Here is a 20,645-nt window from a genome sequence, read left to right on the forward strand (position 1 = left end):
TGCGTCATTAAGAGTGAGGGGGGGGGGGGGGGGGGGTGACCCTGCCTACAGGTCTGACAGCTGAAACGCATGGAGGCCGCCGCTGAGCGATGATCGCAGGGATCGGTACCTTACGGGAGAGTGATCTGGTTGGGTGTGTGTTTTGTCCAAAGGTGGAATAACTATTTCGATCCCGCACTTTAGTTAGGCCCACAGGCCCTGCATTTTCCTAAAATTAAAAATGTCTTCAGGTGTTTTGAATCAGGAAAATAAGAGGGCCCAATATCACCATTAAACAGGTCGAATTGCATGATCTGTTCAGCTGAGGATGTTTGTGAATTTGCATCATGAGGATATGGCTGCACAATCATTTTTATCAACAAAATAATTCAGAGTAATATCACAGTAATTTGGTAAAGTATCAAAAGTTGAACTATAAACGCCTTTGAGTGTGAGAGTATGTTGGCATTAAGGGATTCCCAATCTGGTGGTCGGGCTTCCTAATGGCTCCTCATCCCAGAATGAATCTGAGGGGCCAACAAGTGATTAAAGGGACATTTAAAAACAATTATGTTACAGAAATCCCAGAGGAGTTTCAATTGGTTGTAAACACCCAATATTAAGTTTATTGTCATTGTTACTGTTGTGTTAAACTCAAATATGGTTTTATGTTTTACAAAAGACCTGCAAACAACCAGTCACAGATATTGAGTTAAAAAAGAGCTTCAGTAGATTATGTCAGCTAAGAGAACAATTTAGTTTGTGTAATCAAACCCACTGTGATAGTTTTAGTCTTAAAACAATCATTTTTCTTATCCTGTGTAAGAGGTTGCTTCTGTGCTTGACCCAAATAGGGGTCAGAATGACTATAATGAATTCACGATGAGTCACTGTTAAACTGGCCTCGTTCTTTGCCTTTACAACAAGTCGTGGATTCCATCTAAAATCGGAGATGTTTCCTCCCCTGAGGGATGATCGCTGGAGCCCTGGAGCTCATCCTGCATGCAGGCCAGTCCAGAGAGAGAGGACACAACACAAAACCAAATGATGAAACTAAATGAAATAGGATGCAAAGGAACATACAGACACGCGTGTGTTTGGTCGATCTCTTTGTCGTGCTTCGTCGGGGTGGGGCGTTTTTTTTTCTTCTTTTTTCGTCCAGCATGCTCATGGAGAGATGAGGATGGGGCATCCCACTCACCCTCTGCACGGCCGGAGACACTGCTGCTGTCATGGCAACAGCAGCAGCCACCACAGCCAGCACGGGCCTATAACGCACAGGCCAGGAGGAGTCACATGCACACACACACACACACACACACACACACAGACAGACATACAAGGAGCACGACACACACAGGCCTCAAAGCCAGATCCAAAATGTGTGCAGTCTGTCTATTTTTAACGAGGGAAAGTAAAATTCTTCCTTTGTTAAAAATTGTTATTTATCTTTTAATGAGACAGATGTTGCAATATTGAGAAAACTTGAATCCCCTTCAAGAAAACGTTAGCTTAGGAAATGGTTTACAGCACTGTGTCAAAAAGCACACAAATTGACAATAAGTGGACCTACTTTGAGACAACTGCCATATTTAGAGTTTGCCTTTTAACGATCATTTGGTTTATTACAGGATGTTTGGTTACTTCGTCTAACATACTTTTTTATCTAGACTTTTTTGGCCTATTTGAGGGGAAATTGTAAAAATTAAAGATTTCTAGCATATCCTTATACGATCTATGTTTTGCCCCCACCCTCCCTCACCTTCCACGTCTCCAAACCGGACATTTTCTCACAGCGTCTGGGCAGAATCACGCAATTTGCTGCAAATCAAGCACTCACCAGTGCAATGCAGACATTGCTGTGTTCTATTCACGGGATAGAAGGAGCAGCAAGTGCAAATGCGATTCACATTCAAACAGGTGTGAGGAGCAGAAACCATCCCAGGTGGCGCATGTAGATCGAATATGTGGCCACACAGGCGCGCGGCGTGTGCATTTCTGCGGGTTTTTTTTGTTTCAAGGGTTGAGCAACCGGCATCCGAAAATAGTGTTGGCTGTTAAAAAAGTAGGTCGATAGGAACCGAAAGCTTCGTCTGTTTCCACGCTTTCGTGTGTGTTCTTTGTTGTTTAGAGAGGGGCTGTGTGTTTTTTTCTTTCTTCTTCTTCTTCTTCTCCCATAGCCTAGCGGAGAGCGTTTTACGCACAGGTGGGAGATACCCGCTCGGCGTGCTGTAGGACAGCCCCCCTCTCTGCTCCTCGGCGGATGATGTGAGGAAGTGACATTTTTCACTGCTGCGGTTCGGGACAGTACTGCTCCGCTGCAAACAGGTGTGCAGCCGTCCGGGTCACTTTTCTTGGGAAACAACAGAGAGGCAGCATCCCGAACCCGGAACCAAGACTCCTTTTACACGGGACAGCGGGGACCGCGAGGACGAGGATCATCCCGGTCAAGTCTTTATTAGCCTGGGCTGTTTGAACGGGCTGAGACAGAGAGGGAGAGGGGGTGGGGGGAGAGAGAGGGAGAGCGAGAGAGAGAGCGAGAGAGAGAGAGAGATGGCAACGAAAAAGGCGTGCGTGGATGCGCCTAAAAGGAGCCGGAGTCCGGTCGTGTTGGAGGCGGAGATGTTCAGTGAATTTCAGGACTGGTGTCTCCGGACTTATGGAGACTCCGGGAAAACAAAGACCGTCACCCGGCGAAAATATAACAAAATCATGCAGACACTGTTGCAGAACGAGGAGTCGGACGGCGTTTATATCGACAACAGCCACATCAACGCCAAATTCAAATTTTGGGTGAAGTCTAAAGGATTCCAGGTCGGGACCAACGTGTTGGGAGAACACAACAAGAAGGGGGCTCCGGGGAAACCCGTTCTGTATGTCCCGGTCAAGACAACGGTAAAGTGTGTGTGTGTGTGTGTTTGCTTGACAGAGAGAGAACGTGCGTGTACACGTGCACAGATGTCCCATTGCCGCCTGTTAGTTAATAATTATTTCACGCTGCACCTGCCACATGAAATACAACTTATAATCTTTTGTCGTCCCGGCTTCGCCTTCGTCTTTCATGGTAAAGCGTCACTTTGTCCACATCCCAACCAGACCAGCCATACTCTCATCCCCTTGCTGCCATAGCAACGCCGGTGCCTTGTGGCAATCGCGATTGCAAAAGGTATCGGCTATCATGCATAGCCATGTCGCCAGTGAGGTTGAAGTCCTGTCAGCGGCACGCTGCCGGGTGCAAAGCGCGAGATAATCGACTATTGACAACGTTTAGTTTGCACCGTGCCGTTCGGGTTCAAGTGCCGCCTGATGTGGTGATCCCGTGCGCGCGTGCGCGGGGATGCAACGGCATGTCCCTGGGTCGGGCATAGCCCGTGTCAGTCAGGGTACTCCGGCGCGCGATGGACAACGGGGCAGACGCGTCGACTAAGATAATGTCCGAAAACACCCTTCCGCCTTATACGCGCTCAGCAGGTCGGATTGTGATCATATGACGAAACGCGCCCTCGCTGTCCCACCAAAGCCCAGCAAACCGGACGGCGCCGCCAAGAGTAGAGAAAACAAAGATGGGGTACTGCTCCATACACAAATATATATGTGTTTTTCGTGCAAATGTCAGTGCGTGGCAGACAGTCGGAGTCTCGGTGTTTTCGCCCCACTTCTCATTGTCCTCGGCAGGATGCGGATCGACTCGCAGGCACCCGTTGCTCTGGCAACACCTGTGTAGCCCAGGATAGCCTGCCTGTGCCGCATTTTTTTTCTATCGTACGTTTGGATTATAACCCCCCTATAAAGCAGCCTGTGCTCGTGTTTGAAGAGGAAACATTTCACAATGAATTTGATGCACTGTGGTAGCTGTGCGTAATTGGTGGCCACGTGAGGGGCTGTGGCGGAAACAAAAGGGTGTGATTGGGACTGATAGCGACGTATACGCCCACAGTTGCTGCTCCGACTTCTTCTAGGTGTCGGTGGATGACGGAGTGAGATATTAATGCAATACTGAGGCGCCAGGTGTTTTGTACGGGCTAAATCACACGTTCTTTTTGGAGTAAAACGTGGCGAACTGTCAGCAGTGTCCCAGAAGCTCTCTTTGTGTGCACGCACACATGCACACACTCGCGCGCCCGCGCGCACACACACGTTATGCCATATCTCTGTATGGTGTTTTGGGCCTGCTGTGCCACAAAGCAGAGCACCACCATTTTAAATAAGCGTCTTCAGGGAATAATCCCCCCCCCCCTACCCGCCCTGCTGGGACAATGTCTCTCTGGACCTCACTGCGTAGAAACACATTTTCTGTTGACCAATTTTGGCACCAATTACAGACTGAACGCTTTGATTTTTGTTTGAATAGCACCGACTCCTCCACAGGTGTTATACCTGTGCGAATGTACAATTTAGATTAAGGCCAACTGCCTTTACAAAACTCCTCTAATCTCCTCTCAATATTATGTTTCCCTCTGGGCAAAGGGGCAGGTGCTCTGTCTCTGCAGGTGCAGATGGGGCCTGAAATGTGTTGTTGATTAGCTTTTGTCTGGGGCTCTTGTCATTTCTTGTCCAATATATATCCTCCAGGTGAGCCCTGTTTTGTGAGGCCCCTCCGATGTATCCGATCTCTAAGGTCCGTCACACATTGGGGGAGACGGAGAAAGTCTCACGAAATAGCGTCAACACAAAGAAGAACAACAAACATCAGCTATCTAGTAAAGCTATTAAAACGTGTGTGACTGAGTTTTTTCAGTTTATAAATAGGCCGTCCTGGACCAGTGGAAAAGTGACACACGAGCAGACGCACACACGCACCCACACACACGCACGCACACAATGGTCACTGACTCCCCGTGCGGCTGCGGGGCGGCGGTGGAGGGGGGGGGCGTGTCTCTGGAGCTCCGGCATTGGTAGCCCCGCTGCAGCTGCTCCGAGGGTGTGCCAAGTTTCTGTATGGGGGGCAGGCATGGGGCTAAATGACAGGAGGCTGGGTGGGGGTAGGGTGGGGGTAGGGACGCCGGTGGCTGATGTGCAGACAGAGACGGTCTCTTCTTCCGAAAGCATACAAGGCTGCTTCAGTGTGTGGCGGGACAGAAAGCCGGGGCCCCGTACAGCACACACAGTGGAGATGCCTCCTCTTGCAGGGGGCGGAATCGTGCTCTTTCTGCGTTTTTCTCTGTCCGACCCCCCCCCCCCCCCCCCGTCCTCCGAGCTCTGCTCCGTCTGCACAACCCGGTGCTGGGAGAATCCAGCAGCCCTCAGTGTGCCTCGTTTAGCTCCCATTATGTCTTGATTAGAGGACTCCACAGAGGAGGAGGGGAATGGGACCAGATACAGCGGTGCACCGCCCTGACTGAGCACGCGTCCTCGGTCGAGTCAGAGTGCAGCCGCTTTGAAAAGAGACGTTTAAAAGCCCCGTGCCTTTCCTTTCCGGCATTGTGTTGACAATTTCCTCCGAGCTGTTGCTTTTGGTTGCCATGCCAATAGAAATCTGTAAATATCTTTATTCCCCCCCCCCCCCTCGGTGGACATACTCTCACACACAGGACAGGTCCACATGTAACAGTTCATAAACACTCACAAGTTGAATTCAATATAGTACAATTTGGTCCTAAACATTAATTAATGCGTCAGACCAAAAACGAATAAGTGTCCTAAAGCTTAAAGACAAAACACTAGTTCGGAAAATGGATTCTCAACTAAAAATTCAATGTCCAGCTGTCAATCACTTTCTCACTTCAGTCTATAACATACAGGGATACATAGAAAAATATCAGTGGTTGCAGATGGATTTCCGACAACAAGAAGTATTAAGAAATTAAGAAAGAAAGAAATTCTGGTTTCAGCTAAACAAATGTGATGGTTTTCTGCTCTTCTTTGTTGTTGTAGTTGACTGAATATCTTTGGGTTTGACTAAATAAAGCATCAAAAAGGTGCTAACTAGTCCTTTCAAGGATTTATTTGGCCATTTTTCAGACATTTTATCAACAAAAGGCTTCGTCCATTAATTGAGAAAATAATCAGCATTAAAGAGACACGGCAGGCTAAAATCAAAGGATTTCCACAGAAAGAGGTGGTCTGAAAAGAGGATTTAATGCTGCTGTCTATTCACAATTTGTCTTGGGACGTCCTCCTCCTAGTGTAGAAACCAGAAACCACGATTCCTAATCTGTGTCCTGGAAAAATCCTCCCTAAATGTTTTTGCTTTGGCGTCCGACAGGAAGAGCAACATCATCATTATTATCTGATTAATTAGTCCACGTTTCCCTCGAGAGGCCCTCTTTTGTGGAAGGGCCACAGAGTCAAAAGAATACTGCCCTTATTATTCCAGAGCATTTGCATTCATGCTATTTTTGCATAGAGAATCTCCGGTGCTTTTGTATCCACATCGTTTTTTTCCCCTCCCCTGTCCCGTCCGTCTCTAGCGTGCACTCACTCGATGGATTCAAACGCTCACCCCCCCCCCCCATAGGAATCACCAGGCCGGTCCAGGCCCGGATCGATCCGGGGCAGTCAGAACCCTATGCACAAAGCGACGAGACTTTATGCGTTACTGTGACTTCATGTAACGGTGAGATGGAAACTGTGCTGCACGCATGTGGTACTTTGAGCAGCGTGTGCTCATACAAAGAGGGGGTCGCTGATCGCATGCTCTGTGTTTCCTCCCTTCAGCACCCTCTCTGTTGCCATGGAGAGACCGTTCTTTGCTTTCCCATAGGAGGAGAAATTAACACCATTTTTAACTGGCCCGGGGGCCTCCCCCCCCTGTGTGGGAGATAGTCTGAGTTCTGCTCCACACACGCACACACACACACACACACACACGCACACACACAGACACGCACATATGCTTTAAGACGGTAATAATCTTCATGCCAGACCGCTACTGTCATTTTTAATACCTTTGCCGGGCCAACATTTGACGAAGTGGGACGGTATGATAATAGCCTTAAAATGGACTCTGTGATGATGTATGTGCGAGTCATTTGCATACTATTTCAAGTCAGGGACTGTAACGTCAACGCTGCTGGTCCGCCAGCGCCGGTGGGACTGTCTGTGCCTCCTGCTCGCCGGGATAATGTGGATGTCACACACTCAAATAATGTTCATCGTGGATGCAACCAGGAGAGGAACACACACACACACACAGACAGATATGTGCGTAGGACATAAGGGGGTAGAGCTCTTAATGTGGATTTAATGAAAGGGCGTCATGAAAAGGATGATGGGGGTGAAAAGAAAAGAAATACAAAGAGACGGGATGTGTAAAATATCTGGGGGTAATAGTTTCTTTTATCTTATTTTTCTAAATTGTCATCTGACTCTTTATCTTTAAGCAGAGACATGTGCGCGCACACACACACACACTCACACACACACACACACACACACACACACACACACACACACACACACACACACACACACACACACACACACACACACACACACACAAGGAACAAGGATTGGACCGTTTACATGTCCATTAGCCAGTCACGGAGGGAGGGATGGGGCTATAAAAGATGACCTGTTGTCACATCGGCAGTAAGATAATCTGAGTCACGAGTGGTGTTGACACAGCCATCTTTACTCCCTAGTTGAGGGTAAAGACACACACACACACACAAACACACACAGACACACACACAGAAAGCACCTGAACACACAGCGCTCCTGCTGATAAAGCTACTTATTAAGCTACTTATTGTGCAACCACCTTTCAAAATAAAACACCCTCCTCATGTTTCGCTTGACTTTCAAAGTTAAGGCTTAATTTCGGCCCATGAGATCGTTCCCAAATGAAATCTCCCGTGTGGTGCATCTCTTGTATCTTTGCGGGCCCGTCTTCGTGACCCAGCTGCTTCCCGTGAACCTCCCCTCCTCCTCCTCCTCCTCCTCCTCCTCCATCACCTCCTCCTCCTGACCTGCCTGTGTGCAGGACTGCTCCTCTCGCCCCTTTCTGCTACAGTGTGTGTGTGTGTGTGTGTGTGTGTGACTGCCAGCGGGGGTGGGGGCAGCCAACTCAACCCCTCCAGTCTCCTAGCAACAGAGCGGTTTGGTGCGGGACGGGGAGAGAGCGAGCTGGGGATGGGGGCTGGTTGTACAGTGGCTGGGGAGAGCAAAGTCCTACAGGATTAGAAAAGACGGAGAGAAGGAGGAGAAGGAGGTCGAGGAGTTTTAGGGACGCTGACACGTCCCCTTCGCGGCGTCAAACACTGCTCGCCGCCGCCGCCGAGACCAAAAATCCACCGCGCGGTTTCGACAGCTGTTCTCCTCTGAGATGCTCGAGCTGCAAGCTGCGGCCGGTAGACATGTGCTGCACTTAAACACACGCCACGCTCACAAGTGCACACACACTCGCAGCGCGAGGCGTTCGGAGGTGAATGTTTAACTCCCCGTTGACTTGTGTTTGGGAACTTGAGGGCTCATCGAAGCAGCGAGGGCCTTCAGGTGGCTGGATTCAGGGTGAAAGAAAGAAACGCACCCTTCTGTCCGCTCACTATTTCTATTCTGATAAAATCATTGTTTGAGACGCAAAAATGGGAAACAGTCCTTTGTGACAGCTTTTGAAATGTGGCTTGTCCGTGTTTTTGCATCACTTCAAACTGAATATTTGTGGCTTTTCTATATGGCTCACGGACTAAAAAGAGATTTGGTGATTTCAACCTGGCCTTTGGGGAACTTTGAAGGCCACTTTATAGACCAAAGGATTGTCACGAAAACAATCGCTGATGAAAAGAATAGTAACATCCTGAAACAGAGCATGTAACAGCAGGATTAACTACGCTAACTAAGGTGCAGCATCAGTGGGTGGCAATATAATGCATGTGTGCGACTTTCGGCACATTCCCATGCGTAATATCTGGCGTGCGTATTATGTTTGGGTAGAATTCAGTGGACGATGCAGTGGCTGTGTGGGTACACTGCACACCCCACATTTGTATGAGATTATCTAAATCCAGCGTGAATGGACCTGACACCATTGTCCCAAGCCGCCGCAGCAGCAGCAGCGGCGGCGGCGGCGGCGGCGACGGTGGTGGTGGTGATGTCACCGGGGGAATGATGATGATACCTCCAAGTGCGATAGATTACAGCTCCGATGATGAGGCGGAGGGTTTCTATCATTTAATTTATTCTCATTACATTTAGCCCATGCTGACAGGGGAGAGTGGCTAGAAAGAACGAGGGAGAGAGGGCCGGATTAAAACAAACCCGCTCCGAGAGCTGGTTTTAGTTGCCATGGCAACGATCATTACCTCGCACTTGGGAGAGCAGGAGCAAGGAGGAGGAGGAGGAGGAGGAGGGGTGGGGGGTGGGGGGGGGGACGAAAGAAAGAAAGAGAGAAAGAAAGACAGGACGGAGGTAGGGGAGGAAGACATGGAGGAGAGACGGGAGGGACGACGATGTTGAGGAAAAAAATGTGAAATTGAAATGTCAATCCCAGGAACTGTGCAGAAATGTCAAGGAGACAAGGGGGACAAAAGTGTGATTCCTGAATGCCGGAGGGACAACTTTTTGAACTCCGGACTCTCCTCGCTCAAACAAGAAAAGGCCGCTGCCCACCTGGAACCCAATTTCCAGAAAATGTCGAGGCTTGTTTTGTATCTGTGTTGAAGGGGTGCACCAGAAGGAAACCTAATTAAATGCCCCGAGCCTTTTCTATTTTCCAATTTTAAGCTCGCTGGGACACTTTGAAAACACCAGCAGGTGCATAATATTAAGATAAGATCTGCTTGAAAATGCAAAAGTGTTGGCAAGGATCGAGGGGATGAGAGAGTTACTCAGAAAGGAGTAGAAAAGCCCCATGTGGTGCTGCGGATGGAGGCCGTTGTCCTGGCGATCCCACTTCTATTGCATGTCACATGACCCTTTGCCCAGCACACCTGCCCGAGAGAAATCAGTGGCAGTTTCTATGGCGACAGGGTCAGCCGTATGGGAGGCGGGATGGCTGCCAGAGGTTGTGGTGGGAGGGACTGTTGGTCTCGTACAGTGTCGTCGGTGTTATTTTTAAACATTGCAGCGATGAGGCGATGGCTGCCGACCCAGCCGGGCCGAGACTTCTCCACCCGAGAGAGACGTTCAGGGGCCGAATGACTGGTGGACAAGACAAGGTTGTTGAAGTGCTGGTCGGGACACTTTGTGTGTAACCACCTGACCCATGACTCACTCTCAAAGATCATGCACGCGTGACGTGGAGGCCGAGATGCTCCAAATTGCAGCCACATTGCATGATATGTACGATGCACACATGTCATCTCTTCCAGCCCAGCGAGGGAAATTAAACTGAACTCCGGTGTCTGCCTCTGTTTTAGTGCTCGGACGGGAATTCGGCCCAAGACAACTCGTCCCTGAAGCGCGTGGCTGTGGTGGAAGATTTCTTCGACATCATCTATGCCATGCATGTGGAGATGGGCGCCGACCCGGGAAGAGCGCCCAAACACGCGGGCCAAAAGAAGACCTACAAAGCGGTGAGTGAATCCAACCGCGCGCACGCGGCTCACAGCAGCAGCAAAGCGAGAGCGAAGACTGTCTTCAAGATGACTTTTTGTCAGAAAAACATCAATGTGAACAATTAACAGTCAATACCGTTCCCCCACGGACCCACACAGCCGGGCTAGACGCTCACCGGCGCTGTGTAGGAGCAGTGGTGTTCATAGCTCATTGATCATTTTGCCGTGACTACATGCTCACAGTGAATGTTAACATGTTTGTGGATATATTTCTATTTGATAGATATTTAAGTCAGGACTGAAATATACTCATGATGTTTGGTCTTCAGTCTTTGTAAAAGATGCTGTTTGCCTGAAAAAAAACATTCAATGAAAATAAATTCAAATGACAGCCAACAGCTCCCTTTCTGTTGTGTGAAAGGCGTCCCACAGTCGGAGTTAATATTTAAAAAAGACAATGTAGTATTATTCTATTATTTTGTTTGAAGGAGTGGGCCCAAATTACGTTTTCTTTTTAGCGGGGAAAACCTTCTGTTGCCTGGCTAAAGGCATGTGAAGACAATGGTTTCATTTTTTTCTGTGAAAGAGCCTATACTGCAACATAATGTATAACATCAAGGGTTACCAAGGGAACAAGTAACCACCTATACCAGAATAACAAAGTATTTATGGTGCTCAAGAGTTTTGCGGTGCCACGTGATTGATGTCTCGAGATCAAAGGCAGACAGAAATAGGAGTTAATGTTGCAAACGAAGGTGGCGTTTCCGGTCGGGGGGGGGGGGCGTCCTGAAGGGACGAGGGCTTTTGTATGCAGTCATTTTTTGGGGGTGGGGGGGGGTTAGTAGAACTCTGGTAACCCCCCCTTCCCCCCAGGATTGGAAAGAAATAATCACAGAGCCTCTTCCTCTCGCCCTGTAGAGAGGTCCTGTCACGTCTCATAGAGTGTACCCTTTTGAGGAGGCAGCATCACTGGGGCAGGGCATAATATGGAGCTGTCACTGTGGCCTTCTGGGAGGTGCACGCTCCTCTGGGTGGCCTTTCCCTCTCAGCTGCCTCAAGGGGCCGGCAGGGTTTAGGGGTGGGGCCGTGAGGGTAGAGAGTGTGTGTGTGTGTGTGTGTGTGTTGGGATGCGGGGGCGGGGGGGGGGGGTGCATAGGGAACCAGGAGCTGTGGCAGTGGCGATGGTGGGCCGGTGGGGGTGGGCACCCCTGCTGCCTCCCCCATGGTCACGTGAAGGTCGCGTTTTATAGGGAAACGCCAGAGGAGGCGAGGACGGGAGGGTGGCAGGGCTGCGTGTGAGACAGGAAGGGGGCAGATGTGAGTCGACTGCACCTGAGAGAGCGGCGAGAGAAGGATGAGTAACACCGATTGTTTAGACTGTATCAAAGCAGAAGTATGCGCGGCTAGAATTGGGCCACTCGAAAGGAGGAGAAACCGCCCGAGGGGGGGGGATTCCTCCTCGTACCACATCCAGATGACACATTATCAATGACCCCAAACTTTCACACATGCACAGTATGACCAAAAAAAACCCCCCAAACAAATAAAGCCCCTGCACACACAGTTTCAGTTCACAGCCGGAGCCATGACCGCTGCCATTTTTGTTAATATAACCCAGCCTCCTCTGCTCACTCCCCCGGCACAGATAGCAGAGACCTACGCCTTCCTGCCCAGAGAGGCGGTGACTCGGTTCCTAATGAGCTGTGGAGAGTGTCAGAAGAGGATGCACATCAACCCGAGCACCGCAGAGTTCAAAGGTAATGACACACATGTGACCTGTGGAGGACTTTCTAATTCTGGAGACATCATTAACTGAAATGGTATTTTTGAGAGCAACCTTTAAAAGCGTAAAGTTCAGATCCTTTGACATACGGTCGTGGCGATAAGGGTTAATTATAAAGCCGACTGCAGGCTGGGATGGAAGAACCCAATCAGTGTATTCTACTAAAGCCAAATGTAAACGTTGTAGAATTTTGTTAAATGATTTTATCAAACGATCCATTGAGATGTTTATTTGGTTTCATCACATATTTTAAAGGGGAGTTCTCCATTGGCCCGTCAGAAACAAAATACGAGCCAATGTAATATAAATGTATTAATACAAAGAAGAGTTTTGATATGAGTCCTTCATTAATAAAACATGGCGTATACATAGTGTATATATCCATCATGCTGTAACAAAGACCCAAGAGGACCACATCTCTGGGATTGTACACACACCCACTAGAATGATCACAGAGTCCCTCTAGTGGCCGCTACGGAGACCGCAGGTGGATCTCAGCCACTTTGGTTGATATCGGATGTTTCACGCGGAGCAGAACGCTGCTGCTTGCAGTTCAACCCTTTAACCAAAGCTATATGGTTATTATAGGACAGCTGCATGCTAGACCTGTTCTGCAGGATGTTAGAAGTACTGCAGGATGTTAATTGCTTAATTGTTAATTGCTGCTGGCGTGAAAATAAAAAGTTTCCTATTGAATATTTTGAATGGTCAACATCTACCAAGAGTTTTGTAAATGATTTTGTAAATTGCGTGTGTTTTTGCTCTCTTTGTCAGAAAACGACAGACCCACCTCACTGGTCCCGGACCTCATTGATTACAACATGCCTCTCACTGCCACCTACCTGAAACAAATGAAGCTGCAGTGCATGACGGCCACTGAAAGGGTAGGTTCCCTCATTCTCTGCAAAAGGGCACCGACACACGAGTCCCGGTGGATCTGATTAGAAAACCCATCCCTGGCATCTCCTTTTCCCCGTGTTTGTTTGTGTGGAAAAGAAACCCTTCCCATAAGTCAACGTTAAACTTTCTAAGCAGTCCTCCTGCTGGGGGGGGGGGGGGGATGAGAATTAGTAAATCATCTGCTTGACGTCACGTGTGAGACCCCTCCCTTGTGTGGCTGTGACACACACACAAACCCCCGCGGAACCACTGACACTGAAGTGCAGAGAGCGCTGCCTGATGACGATCATGTAGAACCTCACTCACGCACAATCGGGATTATCCGGAACACAATGACCCGGAGCGTGATTTGCGGGTGAGTACGAATTAGCAAATGCTCCGAGTGTTGGTCCCATCTGTTGTGCAGACTGAGAGTGAGAATTTAATAATTAACCATCGCGGAGGGTTGTTGGAGACTCGTAGTGGTTCCGCTCTGCTGGTTCGGAGGACTCTCGGAGAGCAGAACTCGGGTCGAAAGGCGGCGGGTTTGTCGTGTCGGCAGAAGTTCATCAGTAGAGAAGTTTGTACTTGTGCCGAGAATGTAGCCAACTTTAATGTTGCTCTTTTAAGTGGGGACAAAAACCTCCTTTTCAACCAAACATTCTCACTGTCACACAGCGTAGGGATGTCAATCAGAATCTCCAGATTGTCATTTCTGTCCAAAACCCTGAATTATTTATGGAAACCGTGGAATGCAACACAAAGAAAAACAGCAAAAATGAAAAACTTGGATCTCTGAATGTTTGGCATTTTTACTTAAAACAAGAATCAACAAATCGTTTTAGCTCTTCTGAAAAATATTGTTATACTATACTATATAGTATAGTATATAGTAGAGTTAAAGTTAAATTTGATGCTGTTTTTACAACTATTTTACCCACGTGTAGTAAGTTTATCACGCTCTTTGATAATAAACCCTTTTACAAGTAAATCCGCAGACTGTATGAATGATATACTTTCCTAAAGCGCAGATATTAATGATGCCTGAAATGCTGTAATTAAAGACTCATGTTCTCTCTCTCTCTCTCTCTCTCTCTCTCTCTCTCTCCTCTTGATGCTGCATTGCTCACTTGGTACCTAATGGAGTTGTCACTGAGCACTTTGGTCCTCCTCAAGTCTTCATAGAGGGACAGACGCAGGTTCAGTGCCGTTTCTGTGCTCGTGGGGCAGGACCCACACAGCGAGACGACGTTTCCGTTGGGTTCCCATCACACGGTTTTTAGTTCTCGCTCCTCTCGCTCTGCCAGCTGAGAGAAGAGAAGTCGCATCCTTTGTGTGAGCGTGGATGCAAACTGGCTCAATGTGCTCGTGGCTCCTCTGAGAAGGTTTATCACCCCCGGAGTTGGGGGGTGGGGGGGGGCAGCTTTTGAATAGTTTGAGAGATTTCATTCCTCCGTCGTTTGCTAATCCGTACCCTCGTGGTTCACTCACATTCGTGGATCGCTACGACAGGCGTCCTCAGGGTCTCAACGTAACAGAGTATAATAAATAGCAGCGCTTTTGTGAAACACGTTGCTCAACACGGAACCTCCTGGAATTTTTTCCGGAGTCAGACTTTTGAGTGTTCTGCAAATATTGGAATCAGGAAAATGTGAGGAATGCATCCTTCGGTGGAGGCATTTATCGGTGTTTGTTCCTCAGGAAGCTTTTTCAATGGGTCACCAGATTCAATCAATCCCATCTACAATGGGTCTTTGTGGCTTGCAAAGACAGCAGCATCAATGACGCCAATAGTAAGCCACCAGTTGTTGCTTTATAACAAGATGTCCTCCTCCTTCTTCTTCTTCTTCTCCCTCTGTTCATTCCCATGGGACAAATGGAAAACTTAACGACCTTCCTCCCGACGCTCGGGTTCACATCCAGGTGTCCCCCCCCCCCCCCGTCTCACAGTCTCTGCCTTTCTCCCCCCCCCCCCCCCCTCCCTCTTTCCCGCCCCAGGATGACAGTTCGATGAGCAGCGAGGACATGAACGGCGTGGAGCCGACCTGGGTCGCAGCTGAGCCGCCACCAGTGCCTGAGCCCAGTCCCCCGAACGGAGAGCGAGTCAGCGACCCGACCCCCCTTAAAGAAGAGGATGGTAAAACATCCGTTTGTTAATGGCACCATGGGATTTTAGGTGTTTTAACTCCTGTTTTTGTTTTTAGTTACATCTGGAATCTGAATGTTTATGCACCGCATGAGAAGGGCCACAGATTGAGGATGCACAGGAAACAGCTTGCCTTGTTCTTAGTGGACTAATCCACATAAATCCACTCTTACAGGGGGTGGTACACATCCCAAATCCATTGTACACACCTCTCTCGTAGGGTACATGGCTTAGAGAAGTAGGACAAAGGCCAACATTAACCATGGCAGATTAGGCACCACTAAGGAAAAAAACATGTAAATATACAATGCCTGTGCATAGAAGTTCATCTCAATCATGTCACATGGGCCCAATGTGGGGTAAAAAAGCTGTAATTTGCAGACACCAGGAAGTGAAGGCTCCCTTCCCCCCCCACTAGTCCCTCCTCATCCTCATCTCTTTCCCTCTTTGTTGTTAAAACTCAAAAGGCTCACTTTGTCTCCCCTAACTTTTATTTATCTTGACAGTTGACCCCAATACCGACTTCCCTACTAGTTTCAGAAAGCACAACATGAGGCAGGAAGTCCCCCCCCGCAGTCACAGACAGATATTCTGCCTTTTGTAGTAAACAAACCCACTAGAATACAAAATAAATGTGCAAACATCCGCACCGCTAATCTCTGAGCATCTTCCCGTCGCTCCCCCCCCCCCCCCCCCCCCCTTCTGCTAGATGACGTCTCCTCGGAGAGCGGCAGTGCCAACGGGCTCCCTGCCCTGACCTCCCCCGAGGCGCCGGCTGTGGGTGGGAACCCCCCAGATGGCGGGGCCCCTTACGGGGAGGCGACGGAGAACGGGTTGAGCGCCCCCCTGGACTTCAGCACCACCTCGCCCTCGTCCACCTCCGAGGATCAGCAGCCGGTCAATCTGAGCGACAGGCTGCTGCCGGCGGGGGGCTCGCCGCCGAACCCTTACGGCGCGGACGGGAGCAGGAAGTACCCGATCAAAGCGGAGTACGGCAACAAGGTGAGAACGGGAGCTCCACTTTGTGTTACTCAGCTCCCGAGTGTGCACCCCCCGCGTGATGAAGGCGTGTTTCTGTTTCCTGTTTTCAGTCCCCTGTGTACAGCTCCGGGAGCTACGACTCTGTGAAGACTGAGCTGAGCATGAGCGCCGAGGACCTGACCTCCGGTCGGGCGCAGGTCATCGACGACGACGACGACGACCACGACGACCACGACGACAGCGACCGGATCAACGACGCCGAGGGCATGGACCCCGAGAGACTCAAGGCCTTCAATGTGAGCGCTGGGCCTTTTGTTCTTAGAAATGACAAAGAGTTCTCACCTCTGGACTCGTGCAGCGGTTGCACAAATGCGACCATGAGTGAATAAGCCAGCGTTGTCCTGAATATGAGCAATGATTCAATTTCCACCCCTCCTCTTTTTCGCCACCTCCCCCTCTTCCTCCACTCTACCCCTCCCCCCGCCCCCCTGCGTTCCCCTTTTCCTTCTCTTTTGTTTTCGACTCTCCCCCCCCCCCCACCCCCCGCTCCATTTTTCTGCTCTATATCCCCTCTCACCCCTCCCCCCCCCCCCCCCCCCCGCTGCCTCTGTCAGATGTTTGTGCGTCTGTTCGTGGACGAGAATCTGGACCGCATGGTGCCCATCTCCAAACAGCCCAAGGAGAAGATCCAAGCCATCATTGAGTCCTGCAGCCGCCAGTTCCCCGAGTTTCAGGAGCGCTCCCGCAAGCGCATCCGCACCTACCTCAAATCTTGCCGCCGCATGAAAAAGGGGGGTTTTGAGGTACAAAGCGCCTTGGGCTAAAATGCATCATTCTAACATGCAGTCGTTAGTCCCCAGTGACTCCAGTGTTTCACATTTCGTAACGTGCAAAATCTTTGCTGACGCCTTCTGGCAGATCCGACCGACACCTCCTCACCTCACGTCCGCCATGGCTGAGAACATCCTCGCTGCCGCCTGCGAGAACGAGACCCGAAACGCTGCCAAGAGGATGCGGCTCGACGTCTACCAAGCGGTAAATGTCTTGGCAGTTGTTCTTAGTGAACTTGCCCTGCGGGGATTTTTTGGGGGGAGGGGGGAGGGGGGGGGGGGGGGTGTGCTGGGATGGCCGTGCATCATTAACGCCAAACTCCACACAGACTTCCTGTATCCCAGCACCAGACTGGAAAATTCCGTTCCTCTCTTCTTCGCAGGAGGAACCTGCCTCTGACAAGACCAACTCCAGGGACCCGGCCTCCGTGGCGCCGTCAGGTTTCACCATTTCAAGCGCGGCTTTTGCCCAAGACCAGCTCTACACCAACGGAGGCCTCAACCACAACCTGCGCGGCTACGGGACAGTCAACCAGCAGAGCTCTGGCGCTGCACACGCTAACGGTGAGGAGGCTTGAATCGTTAACGCTGTGCATTTAGAAGGAAAGGACATTCATCACATTGGCCCTTTTGAAATAAAAAGGCTTGGTTCATGTGACAACAATGCGAACATGTTTTGTTTAATTTAAGTCTCCACCGCAAAGATTCCACACTGCTTTCATGTTTAAGCTGAGAGCTGGTGGTGACCACACATGAAGTCACATGAAGTGGTTATGGTTATGCAGGAAAAACAAGGGAAATAAAGAAAAGATGAGGACCGGAATATCGCCATTTTCCTCAGACAAATCAATGATGAATAAAACTACAAAATGACAATATTTCAATCCCCATTCGATGGCTTGCGAGGTTGTGAAAACCACGAGAGGTGATGTCTATAGACTTTTCTTCTAAACACTTGACACAACATAAGTAGCATTTAGCATCCCCTGTAGAAAGTATCTGAGTAGTTTAAAGTAGTTTAAAGTGATGTTGGTGGATTATTCCAAACAACGCAGATGTCGATGAATCATTTTTGGGTTGTTTCACGGCTGTCGGCTCACAACAAGACAAAAGGCGAATGTCACAGTGACGGTTAAAGGAATTACCCTTAAACATCGCGCTGCTTCCCCCGTACCCTGAGAGAGAGGTGTGCACAATGAGTAAAGTCATCCCCCGCCTCTATACCCTATAGCGCCACCAATAGGTCAGCATTCATATGTCTAATACTAATACTTTGTTGTCTGATATTTGTCTCCATTGCAAAGCTCCTTCCGTCTTTGACATGTCGAGCTCCTATTTGATGCATGCATTGCATTGACCCTCAGTTTGACGTCTCCTCGCCTCCGGCCCGTTCTCTCTAACCAACGCGGTTGCGTCTGCAGGTCCCACGGACCTGAGCATGAAATCCGTGGGCTCCAACTCCACCTCCTCCGGCTCCAACAGCCACGGCCAGGGCGGCGGCGGTGGCGGCGGGGCCTCGGCTCAGCTCAGCCCCCCGGAGGTCACGGCGGTGAGGCAGCTGATCGCCGGGTACCGGGAGTCCGCCGCCTTCCTGCTCCGCTCGGCGGACGAGCTGGAGGGCCTGATCCTGCAGCAGAACTGAGTTTGAAAAGCCCGAAGAAAAAACCAACCCTCTCACAGCCTATCCATCGCTGCATGGGGTCACACGTCTCCGGGCAGACGTTCATGCAAAGACACAGGCGTATGTGAGCGGCACTGCGGCACACGGTGGGTCCTGTAGGTACGGTACCTTCACTTGGGTTTGGACAGGCCACAAGATGTCATGGCTGACAAATGTTTAGTTTATGCATTTGGTTCACTTTGACCTTATAGTGCCCTGTTGTAGCCATTAATCCCATTCAGTTCATTCCAACCCTTCAACCTCCATTTGTCTCAGGAAGCGATGATCTATGTGAAAGAGTTGTTTTCATTGGTGCACGACCAGAACCCTGAATTAGCTGTGGCCACGATGTCGCATTGGCTTGTTTATGCACATGTTTGGACAAATTGAAATAGTTAAATGGCAGCGATTTAGTATCTTGTTTCTATTCACAAACGCAAACGCACCGTAGGCTGTACAGTGGCGTCTGATGCGAGTCATTTCTAAACGATTATTCTCTCCAAATTCCCTTCTCTCCCACGGAAAGTTTGGAGGATTGTTTTCTGAAAAGTCTGCAGATGAATCGCTGCTAAATCCGCTGACCTCAACCGTTACTGAAGGACGCGCTGACTTAAATGACCCCAAAAAAGCAAAATAAGGACAGGACAGTTTCTGAAAGTTTTCACCTGAGACGTTTCGACCAACAGACCCCTCAATCTTTTACCTCGGCCCTGCTCTGGTGTCTAAGGGTTTCCAGAAGCTCAGACATGTGGTTACTACGAGAGAAAAGACTCATTACCCAACTTTATTATGGTTATTTCTACCACGGGCAACTACTCATTACTAAAAAAAAAAATGAAAGGAGGCTTTTATTAAGCCTGGGTATGCAAATTGAGGTCACAAGACACCTGTCAGGGAAACAAAGGAGATTAACATATTGTTCGGACTTTTGGTTCATAACCAGTGCTACTGGAAAAGAAGAAAAGGGTGCAATATCGAAGATAATCAGTAAGGGTGCGCTTACTGAAATGAGCATATAGGGCGAAGTACTTTACCACAATCTCCTCTCTCTGTAACTGTCAAGTTGATTAAAAAACACACAAAAAAACAGAAAGAATATCCCATGCAGCATTGTAGCCAATTTCAATGTTGTTTGTTGTGAATCTCCATCGCGAACCTCATAACTGAGGCACTTTCATGTAATGGGATCAGTCGTCCGTAGTCCAAACAGAAACGGGACCGGGCCGAAAAACGAGACTTAATGTTGCACGTCTTCTCTTCTTTCTTTTTTTTTTACCTTGAAGTGAGTTTTGGGGTCTTTATTTTTGTGAAGGAATCGTCCCGTGCGTATTTTGTTAAGTTAAAAAGGAGCACATGGAGCTCACATGCATCGGTGTAACCCTGACAACCACGTGGCTTTACTGGATGTAGTGAGTGTGTGTGTGTGTGTGTGTGTGTGTGTGTGTGTGTGTGTGGGCCGTGTCAAACCCCCTCTGATCTCCATCATAGATGTCGTGTCTGAAAACACACCGTCTGAAAAGAAGCAAGAGACAATCTTTGAAAAAGATGTGATCGCATCACAGTTTACTCTCCCAGCTTTTTGCAAGTGTGTGTGTGTGTGTGTGTGGGTTGTTGGTCTGAGGGCACACTCGAGTACTCAAAGCAGATCTAGAGCACAGTCTCACAACAGACACTTTTAATGGTGAGTCACTCGGCACAAAAACATGTTTTGTAAGTTTGTGTGTGTGTGTGTTTTTTATTCCTTTTTTTTGTTTTTGTCAACGTAAGTGTTGGTATTGACAGTATGTTTATGGTTTTCTGTCTGTGAATCAGTGGAGTGAATATTTAATTCAGTAGGCTGACACATTCCAAACAAGGACAATGACTCTTCAAGCAGCCGAAAAAGTGGCTCGCACCTTATCGATTAGTCAGTTTAAAGTCAGAGTTTAAAGAGATATATTTCTGTATTTAT

General features: G+C 49.0%; 1 protein-coding gene across 3 annotated transcripts; it reads left to right on the top strand.

Annotated features, from left to right (window-relative positions):
* The first annotated feature begins 1,836 nt into the window (after positions 1–1,836).
* Positions 1,837–19,708, top strand: nol4la (nucleolar protein 4-like a). 3 transcript variants are annotated; one of them, XM_037480204.2, is made up of 11 exons: positions 1,837–2,874; positions 10,278–10,433; positions 12,061–12,172; positions 12,973–13,082; positions 15,076–15,214; positions 15,933–16,225; positions 16,315–16,500; positions 16,819–17,007; positions 17,123–17,239; positions 17,418–17,598; positions 18,456–19,708. In XM_037480204.2, the coding sequence occupies exons 1-11, from the start codon at positions 2,533–2,535 to the stop codon at positions 18,674–18,676; spliced, it is 2,046 nt and encodes a 681-aa protein (XP_037336101.2). In that variant the 5' UTR covers positions 1,837–2,532; the 3' UTR covers positions 18,677–19,708. The 3 variants fall into 3 exon arrangements, with proteins under 3 accessions (XP_037336101.2, XP_037336102.2, XP_062421768.1); XM_037480205.2 differs by lacking the exon at positions 1,837–2,874 and adding an exon at positions 2,885–3,547; XM_062565784.1 differs by lacking the exon at positions 1,837–2,874 and adding an exon at positions 9,999–10,076.
* The last annotated feature ends 937 nt before the right edge of the window (positions 19,709–20,645 follow it).

This window comes from Pungitius pungitius, chromosome 1 (assembly GCF_949316345.1).
Source record: "Pungitius pungitius chromosome 1, fPunPun2.1, whole genome shotgun sequence".
NCBI classification, from domain to species: Eukaryota; Metazoa; Chordata; class Actinopteri; order Perciformes; family Gasterosteidae; genus Pungitius; species Pungitius pungitius.